General features: G+C 39.5%; 1 protein-coding gene across 1 annotated transcript; it reads left to right on the top strand.

Annotated features, from left to right (window-relative positions):
• Positions 1-9,415: 9,415 nt before the first annotated feature.
• Positions 9,416-9,985, top strand: LOC107865180 (uncharacterized protein K02A2.6-like). The gene has a single exon (XM_016711511.1). The coding sequence runs from the start codon at positions 9,416-9,418 to the stop codon at positions 9,983-9,985; it is 570 nt and encodes a 189-aa protein (XP_016566997.1).
• Positions 9,986-10,674: the final 689 nt, after the last annotated feature.

The raw sequence follows: 10,674 nt of genomic DNA, 5'->3' as shown, positions 1-10,674 counted from the left end.
ATTATTATCACTTCGATAATTAATAATTAAAACTGACAAAATACATGTGTTTTCTTATTAATTACTTTATCACTTTGTTAGCATTTAAGTTAATAAAACATGAGACCTTTATTTGATTACGTAGAATCCCCACGTAAAATACGAATTCGATCGGGAACCACCTTTATGGACTTCGAAAGGTGCCTAACACCTTCCTTTTGAGGTAATTTGAACCCTTATCCAAACTATGGTGAACTAAGATAAAATAACAAAATAGGTTCGTAGTAGCCTAGACCGGTGCCCTACCGCACCTTAATTCGTTAGGTGGCGACTCTTCACACTTCTTCCTCAAAACAATCCCAAAAAGAGTGGTCACATCGAATTCCATTTTTCACGAGGAAAATGGGGCATGACAGAATGGCGATTCTGCTGGGGAGCTTAGGTTCTAACCATTACGAGTTTGTGTTTTACGTGGGATTCTCTCTAATTGTTTTGATAATGCTTGACATCCTGATTTATTTTCTATACGTTCTTCTTTATCGTTTACTTACATCATGATTTATTAGTCCCTTCTCTTTTCCCCTTCTTATGTGTTATTCATGTTTCTCCATGTCTACTTTTCCTTTTATTGGTGATTAATTTATATATGTTAGTCCCTTCTCTTTTTTCCTTTTTATGTGTTATTCATATTTCTCCATGCCAACTTTTTCTGTTATTGGTTATTTGCTTTATTGTTTATTTTCATATTGCTAAAGCATGCTATTGTATGTTGCTATATGCTACGTGTTACTGCTTTATATAACTAGCATTCCGCTCATACTCTGCTCCACTTAGAAACTTTTTTTGTTTTCTTTTTACAAATGGTTACGTGAATACACAGACATTCTTTCTTAAAACACCCTTCGGAAAATGCCTTGTTGATCGGTCGATCAGCGGTGCGTTGACAGCCACAAGTTTTCCTACTAAAACCACTCTTATTCCTAAAGCCAACCGTTTATCCCTTTACTAAGGAATAAACATCCCAAAAAGCCTAGGATGTCATGTTAGAAAACCTGGCCCTAAGTTCTAAGGGATCCCATGATCCCAAAAGGAACACCTCACAATCTATGTGCATTTTGAGAGATAATTATGCCAAATAATGTCATTTTCTCTTTGGGGTGTAGGATAGACTAACACTTTGTTTTGCAGATTTAATGGCCATCCCAACTTCATACCCTAGATTTGTCATGGTTTGGTACATGCCGCCAAACATTAAACAGTGGTGGTCAGACTTTGGATACTATGGATGAAGCATGGTAGAGAAATCATTGGGAGACTTGCCGTCCATTACGCAAGTTGCCCTATGTAGGGAGCTTATTGAGGAAGCTACTGCATTTTTAGGATGAAACAAGATCGGTGTTCAGATTTGGCAACGTGGAAATTACCCCACTCATAGAGTAAATTGGAGGGTACGTAGAAAACAAGAGTATGCCATCAACAATGAAGTGGCAAAGGGCTGAAGTGATCATCCCCAAAAGCGTCACTCTAGAAGAAGCAAGCAACAAATTAGGTCTTCATGGAAGTAGACTAGTAGCATATGTGATGAGGTCAAAAATGCCCGGCAGTTACTTGGCCAATAGATTCGGAGACCAGAAAGGAAAAGAAAAATATGTAGCACAGGGTTCTAACCCCAACTCATGGGAAGATAAACGAATCTTTGCATTCATCATCTACTTCCTAGGAACGGTGGTCTTCCCAATTAGAGTGGAGAAAGTAGTGCATACTCTTCTGATCACTGTAGTTGATGCCTCATGCAAAGGAATCAATAAGGGGTCTTGCACGATCATACCCATGATAGTGGAGGACATTTATCGGTCTTTAGGTAATTGTAAAAATAGGGCCAAATATTTTAAGAGTTGCAACTTGTTGTTGTTTCAAAAGGTTTATGGGATACAAAGCATGCACAGGTCGATTAGAACTAACAACATCACTGCACATAAAACCCGAGTCACGTTGGGAGTCAAAAGGATCAAGCAGCCAAACGAGGTAGAAAAGTAAGGATAAATATTGGGTACCCTGACCAAAGATTCCGTACAATGGATGTTTGAATGGTTTCCTAGCATGGACTTTGTAATTTACAACCAGCATGATGTCTATCTTGTTTTTCTTGGACTTCACAGGCTACAACCATATGCTTCTGCTAGAGTAACGAGGGAAGCAGGAAGAAAATAGATAATCCCAAGGGTTAACATGGACGCGCACCGAGTAGACTACAAAGACAACAAGATCCCAAATGTCGATGGGCTTGCCAAGATTTGGGGAAGAAAGACTTATCTCAATAAAGAGAGAATTGCGGTAGACAGATATAATGCGGGCTATGTGGTAGGCTACATTGAGTTTTTGCACATCAATTTACAAAAAAAATTAACCCCGAGCATCAAGAGGGGTAAACATATCAACGACAATAAAGCTGAAGGACAATCCCTCTATCGCAAATTTAAGAAAAGGGCTTTGGAATCTGAAGCGCACAACCGCCACATAATTATGGAGAATGCCAAGGAAATTGCCGACATGAGAAAAGAGCTAGAATTTTGGAAACACTATGCCTTGACCGTTGAAGAAAAGGTGCAAGAGCTCTGAGACGAATTTGATACAAGTTACAGAGGAAAAGAAGCAATGGGTGACCGTCACATTGTTGGGGAAAAAAGGTGTTAGTTCAGAAGGGGACAATGTCGTCAGCCAGAATAAAATAAAACTAAAAATGGAAAAACGGATTTTTGAGCTACAAAGGGAGCTAGAGAAAGTACGTAACCTGGATAAGCTTTCCCTTAACCAGAACACTCCAAAACTACAAGACGATAGCCATCCCATTCTAAAATCCCAATCTCCTTCCGACCATCCAACACCTCATCTCCAACCCCAGATTCCTACTAATGTCTAAAATCTCCAAAATACTACAACTCCTCTATATATACCTACTCAAGAATCTAAAAACTCCACCTACCCTTCTCCACAAAAGCCTCTGAATCTAAACCTATTCCACTATCACGCGTCTGGTAGCCATAACCAGAATCCAATTTATGTTGAAGCCCTTATGCCTATATGTCCTCAACCCGCATTCAAGAACCTAAAGAATGACTATACAATGCAAGTCGTAGTTGAAAGGTTGAGACAATTGGAGGGAAACAAAGGAATGAAGGGTCTTAACAATGAAGATTTGGGCATCCATCCAGACGTAGAACTGCCAGAGAGGTGCAAAGCTCCCAAGTTCGAGTTGTACAACGGGATTGGAGATCCCAAGGTATATCTATGTGTGTATTGCGACAAACTAATAGGAATAGGGAAGAATGAGAAGATTAGAATGAAGTTGTTTATGAGAAGCCTCATGGGAGAGGCTCTACATGATACATTTAACAAAACCTGAAAAAGTGGCCAGGCTAGATTGACCTAGCCTCTAGCTTCGTCAAGAGATTTTGGTACAATATTGACAACTCTCCTAGTTGATCTTACATGTAGGCGATGAGGAAGAAATTGAATGAATCCTTCCATGAGTATGCCATGAGATGAAGGGACGAGGCTATGAGAGCTCGGCCTCCAGTTGAGGAACAACAAATGAAAGAATACTTTATCAAGCCACAAGACCCATAATACCTTGACAAGCTTTGACAGTTATAGATAAAAATTTCTCCGAGATTATCTGAATAGGAGAAATATTTGAGGATTCTCTTAAGAATAACAGCATTATCCGCTTGAACACTCCATCTGTAGGATCAATGAAAAATAAGAAAAAGAAAGAGATAGGGTTGGTGATGGTGATGGTGGCCTAGCCTTTGGAGAGTGTTTTGAACCATAAAACCCCTGCTCCACTACCCTTATCTTACCCACAAACACCATATCCGACCTTCTTTTACCCACCACAATCTCCAACGCCATATCAAGCTCCACTTTACCAAATGTCTGCTCCCTACCAAATGCACCTACAGTTCTCAAATCCTTCTTATCCCATATATAATATCCAACCCATCTAAGTCCAAACAACCCGACCTACTCATGTCCCTACTACCAAACCTACTGTACCCAAACACAAGGAAAATGTTGAAAGAAGATAGTATACACCTTTAGCCAAACCAATGGCTCAACTGTATGAAAGGTTCAAAAAAGCAGGTCATATCAGGACCATTCCTGCTGTACAAGTCGATATGAAGTCACCTCAGTATCGGCATAATCAAAACTGTGCCTACCATTCTGGCATGAGGAGACATCCCATCGAGGTGTATTTTTCGTTGAAAAATAAAATTCAACAGTTGATCGATACTAAGGTGATTCAGTTAAAGGATCCAGAACCAAACAACGCCAACAATTCTCTCCCTGACCATGAGGTGAATATGCTCGATGTTGATGATGATATAGACTTGGAGCATTCCATCTGGGTTGTTGAAAAAGAAAGCAGTACTCCCATCAGTGTACAAAAATATGCACCATTTGAAGTTGAGGTTTCCATGCACAAAGCTCTCTTTACTATTGTGAGAGCTTCCCCAACCATCTACAGCCCTCGTGCAGTTTCATAGAATTATGAACTTAATATTTTGGGAAAAGAGAAGATAGCTGAGATGGACATTGCGCAAGGGGTGACCAGATTAGGTAGAATATATTCACCCAAAAACTTATTCCAAGGAAATTCTAGTAAAAAAAATAATCTACCATCGGGATTAAAGAAGATGGCATTTGGAAGAAAGTACAAGATAAGGAGTATTCTGTGGCAGAGCAGCTGAGTAAGACTCTGGCCCAAATATCAATCTTGACATTGCTATAGACTTCTGAGAATCACCATAAGGCTTTGATGAGGGTTTTAAGCGAAGCTTATGTGCCAACTACTATAACAGGTGGGGAAATAGCCTACATGGTAGGAAAGTTTTCAAGGCCTACAAGATATCATTCCATGATGATGAATTACCACCCGAAGGTAGAGCACAGAATCGGGCTTTACACATCTATTGTTGTATGAGGGGAAAATGATATCCTATGTGTTGATTGATCCAGGCTCAAGATTAAATATTTGCCCTTTGAACACCTTGCCTAGATTGGAGGATGATATGGCCAAAATGCAAACTTGGAAGATGTACGTGAAAGGTTTTGATGACTCCCAAAGGGGTACTATTAGGGAAATCACGTTGGCCATGGTGATGGGTCCAGTCACTTTCCCCATAACCTTCTAAGTAATGGATATTCCTGCCTCTAACAATTTGCTGCTTGGGTATCCATGGCTTCATGCAGCTGGCAAAGTATCCTATACACTTTATCAATGTCTTAAGTTTAAATACGACCACCAAGAAGTTATGATACATGGGGAGAAGGGGCATCCCATATACGCCATTGAAGAAAAAGAGGACCTTGATGGGGAAATGTTTCATACCCTTAAGTTAGTGGGGAGCATTGAATGAGGGCCACATAATGACGCATTATATATCCCATATAATATGAAGGAAGGGTAATTTCATACATGTTGATTGATCCAGGTTCAGGGGTAAACATCTATCCTTTGGATACCCTGATGAGTTTTGAAGTTGACAAGGACAGAATCCAACCCCGAGTAAGGGTTATAAAGGTATATGATGGCTCTCGGCGAAACACTATTGGGGAAATCACATTGAACTTGACACTGGGCCCTGCCACATTTCCTATAACCTTTCAGGTGATGAACATTCCCCCCTCGTATAATTTGTTGCTCGAGTGACCTTGGATCTACATGGCTGGTGTAGTCCTTTCCATATTACATCAATGCATCTGATTTGAATACTTTCAATAAGAGGTGTTGATATGGGGTGAAGAAGGACAAGGAGGGCTCGATAGTTTTGAAGGGATTGGGAATGTTGAAGAAGACATGGTAAGTTGTATGAAACCTCAAAAACCTCTGGATGCCTTAAGTTACATGCGTTGGTTGGGATACAAAGAGGATAAAGGTCTCGATGCCAAATTATAGAGGATATTTGATCCCTTAGAATTTGATGAGAAGGAGTACACTTACAGACTGGGCTATGCAATTGATGGAGAGGCAAACAAAGACGGAGATACACTTGACTCTGAACGGTCACTGTATCAAATCTTCCATTCTGTGGGGTTTCTCAAGGATAGTAAAAATGAGATTGATGAAATAACAAAATTGTTGAAAGGTCTCTTCATGATAGAGGACACCCTCTTACTCCCAAAGGCCAAGATAAGATTGAAACCACAGAGGTTAATATGATTTCCAAGGAAAAAACTTGTAAAGATATAGAAAAAGATGATGAAAGGTTATGAACCAGGTAAAGGTTTGGGAGAAAGACTTCAGGGAATCATTGAGCCCATATAGCCACAACTTAAGATGGACATATTTGGTTTGGGATACAAATGCACTATAGAAGAGTACCTCGACTAGGAGTAGCCTCAAAAGGGCTACTACCGCCCTCTACCCAATTTTCTACCTACGTTACATGGGTCTTTCCGTTTAGCTGGTTTTCTAGATCATGGTGAAGAAGATATATTGGAATGCTTGAAGCTTCTTTTTTTGACCGAGGAAGATGGTTGCTATGTTGTTATTAGCGAGGAAGGAGGAGCCCCTAGCCAAATCCATGAACAAAAGGTCATCGTCAGTAGCTGGACTGTTACTCCATCCAGGCCCCGCCGACCACTTGGATAAACTTGACAGAGTTTTGAATGTTTTAGCATTTCTTTTCCTCTTTTTTAATAAACTTGATCATTCGAGATGATTTGAAATTTTAGTTTCCTTATTTTCATTCTCAACATTATATTTCAAGACATTCGCATTAGTAATAAAAATTTCCTTTCGATTATTAATGCTCTTTATTTATCTTTTCTTTCAGTAAAATCACATTTAAAACTGTTGAATTTGAGACTGACATCTAATGAGACAATACAACATAACATAAGTGAAGTAGAAGATATAGAGAAAGTTGAAATCCCCTAAGAATTTATCAGAAAGGTTGAAGATTTTGAAGATAAACCCAAGGCAAACCTCACAGAATCAGAAATAGTGAACACAGGGTCTTCTAAAGACATAAAAAAAACTCGTGTCAGCATTCACTTGTCTAAAGAAGAAAAGGAGAGATACATCTAGTTCCTGAAAAAGCATCCAAAAATGTTTGCTTGGTCTTATGCCGATATGACAAGGCTAAGCATTTCAATAGTGTCACATAGATTTCCCACTGACTAATCCTGTCCCTCTGTCAAACAAAAACTCAGAAAGTACAAGCCCGGCCTGAGTTTGAAGATCAAAGAGGAGATCTCAAAACAGATTGACGCTGGTATCCTTTGAGTGACAGAGTATCCGACCTGGTTGGCCAATGTTGTGCCTGTCCCCAAGAAAGATGGAAAAGTCAGAGTTTTTGTAGACTATAGGGATCTCAACAAAGTCAGTCCCAAAGATGACCTTCCACTCCCAAACATTCACATCTTGATTGATAATTGCGCCAAGCATGAAACACAGTCATTTATGGATTGCTTCGTTGGTTATCATCAAATCAAGATGTATGAGAATGACGCTGAGAAAACTACCTTTATTACTTTGTGAGGGGTTTACTGCTATAAGTTCATACCATTCAGTATGAAAAATACTGGGGCCACCTACATGAAGGCCATGACCTCTTTATTCTATGATATGATCCACAAGGAGATTAAAGTTTACCTGGATGATGTCATCATTAAATCAAAGACGAATACAAGTCATTTGGCAGATTTGGAGAAATTCTTTAATAGGTTAAGAAAGTACAATCTGAAATTGAACCTGGCAAAGTTACTAGGCTTCATCGTCAGTCCCTGCAGAAAAGTTACTAGGCTTCATCGTCAGTCGTAGGGGCATAGAATTGGATCCAACCAAGATCAAAGCCATCCAAGATCTTCCTCCCCAAAAAGAAAGAAAGACGTCATAAGTTTTTTGGGCTGCCTCAACTACATCAGCAGATTCATAGCCCAATCCATGGTTATTTGTGAGCCAATTTTTAAGCTACTAAAGAAAAATATTGCTATAGAATGCTTAATGAAGTGTCAACAGGCATTCGACAAGACCAAGGATTATCTTTCAAATCCTTCTATTTTGGTTCCTCCCAAACCTGGTAGGCCACTACTACTATACTTGTCTGTGATAGGTAATGTTTTTAGATGTATTTTAGGACAACATGACGAGATAAGAAAGAAATAACAAGAAATCTACTACATGAGTAAGAAGTTTACTTCTTACGAGGCTCGGTATTCTGTACTGGAATGCATCTGCTGTGCTCTAACATGGGTAGCTCAAAAGCTAAGTCATTATCTCTCAAGACATACTACCTATCTAATCTCCAGAATAGATCCCTTGAAATACATATTTCAGAAACCAATGCCTACCGAGAAGATGGCCAAATGGCAGATATTGTTGAGTGAGTTTGACATAGTCTATGTTACACAGAAGGAGGTAAAATCATAAGCACTAGCAAATCATTTGGCCGAGAATCCTGTAGATAACGAGTACCAACCACTGAAGACTTACTTTTCTGACAAGAAAGTAGCATTCGTAGGAGAGGACATCTTTGAAGAATATGATGGTTGGAGACTGTTCTTTGATGGAGCTGCAAATTTCAAAAGAGTCAGAATTGGCACCGTCGTGATCTCAGAAAATGGCCAACACTATCTCGTGTCAGCCAAACTCAGATTTCCTTGCACCAACAACATGGTCGAACATGAAGCCTGTATCTTGGGGATTTGCTTGGCTATAGATTTGAATGTCCAAGAGATACTGGTGATTGGAATTCATACTTATTGATTCATTAGGTACGAGGTAAATGGGCTATCAAGAACACAAAGCTCCTACACTATCTAGAGTGTGTGCAAGATATATGTAAGAAATTCCATAAGATAGAGTTCAGACATGTCTCGAGGAACTAGAATGAGTTCGCAGATACATTGGACACTTTGTCTTCCATGATCCAACATCTCGAAAAGAACAATATTGATCCTGTTCCCATACACATGCACGAGTAACCTGCACATTACTTTCATCTTAAAGAGGAATCGGACGGAAAACCATGGTATACAAACATACAGTGGTATTTGAAAAGTGGATATTATCTTTAGAATGCGAAAAATGTCCAAAAATTCACCATTTGGAGGCTAGCCAATCAATTCTTTATAAATGGGGAAATCCTGTATAGGAGGACTCCTGATTTGGGTTTACTAAGATGTGTCGAGGCTGGAAAGGAATTCAGACTGATTGAAGTAGTACAACTGGAACATGTGGTCCACATATGAATGACTTCATGTTAGCAAAAAAGTTATTGAGATCAGGTTACTTCTGGCTGACCATGAAAAGTGATTGCATCCGCTACGTGCAGAAATACCACCAGTGTAAAACTCATGCTGATATGATTCGAGTTTCTCCTAATGAGTCCACGTCACTAGCTCTCCTTAGCCCTTCACAGCTTAGGGCATGGACATCATTCGTCCCATTGAGCTGACTGCGTCCAATGGTTACAGGTTCATCATTGTTGCAATTGACTACTTCACTAAGTGGGTAAAAGCCACCTCTCGCAAATCAGTCACAAAGAAGGTCGTGGATGACTTCATTCAAAGTAACATCATTTGCCAATTCAAAATTCCCGAATCCATTATCATTGACAATAGTTCCAACCTCAATAATGACCTAATGAAAGCCACATATGAGAAGTTCAAGATCAAGCATCGAAATTCCACGGCATACAGACCACAAATAAATGGAGTGGTGGAGGCCACAAATAAGAATATCAAAAGGATCATGCGCAAGATGATTGATAACAACCGACACTGGCATAAAAAGCTACCCTTCGTATTACTAGGGTACCGCACTACAATCATAATATCCACCGACACCATGCCTTACTTTCTGGTTTATGGCAATAAAGCAGTGATACCAGCCGAGGTCAAAACACCATCTTTAAGAATCATCCAAGAAGCAGAATTGAGTGACGCTGAATGGATACAAAGCAGATTCGAGCAACTAGCACTCATTGATGGAAGATGAATAAATGCAGTTTGTCACGGTCAACTCTATCAGAGCAGAATGGCCAAAGATTTCAACAAAAAAGTTATGCCAAGACACTTCACACCTGGACAGCTGGTTATCAAGCAAATTTTTCCACATCAAGATAAGGCAAAAGGTAAGTTCTCGCCCAATTGGCAAGGCCCTTATGTGGTTCATCGAGTCTTAATAGGAGGAGCACTCATACTTGCAGAAATGGATGGCGTAGTTTGGTCTAAGCCCATCAATTAAGATTCTGCTGAGAGATACTATGTTTGATTTTACCTTATGCCCCTCAAATTATAATTGGAACTACGTTCGACCAGATTCCCATTTAAGAGGTATACGTAGGTGCTCCTATGAAGCTCGGTGACTTCATAATAAAACATTTTCCCCTCTCATGGAGCATTGTAACTAGGGCAGAATTTTGTAGAGGACTTCAAAAATTCCACATGGCCATAGCATCGGCATTAATTATAAACTGGGGCAGAATTTTTTAGATGACCTCAAAAATTCCTACGAGCAGACGTTGGAATTCTTATAACAAGCTAGTTCTATACTGAGGCAAAAATTTTGAGTGACCCTTAAAATTTCTTGGCAAGAGAACAAAGACTTATAAGATGTTGTACCATCTAAAGACATGACACAATCAATGATTCAATAAAATTTTCTTGTTTATTCTATCAATTTTT

The sequence above is a fragment of the Capsicum annuum genome, chromosome 2, assembly GCF_002878395.1.
Source record: "Capsicum annuum cultivar UCD-10X-F1 chromosome 2, UCD10Xv1.1, whole genome shotgun sequence".
Taxonomy (NCBI): domain Eukaryota; kingdom Viridiplantae; phylum Streptophyta; class Magnoliopsida; order Solanales; family Solanaceae; genus Capsicum; species Capsicum annuum.
The sequence above is the reverse complement of the archived record's forward strand: the minus strand, read 5'-3'. Positions and strand labels throughout refer to the sequence as shown.

What these genes read in the sequence shown, in the direction of transcription:
- LOC107865180 (XM_016711511.1), top strand. Translation starts at nt 9,416, where the DNA reads ATGGACATCATTCGTCCCATTGAGCTGACTGCGTCCAATGGTTACAGG.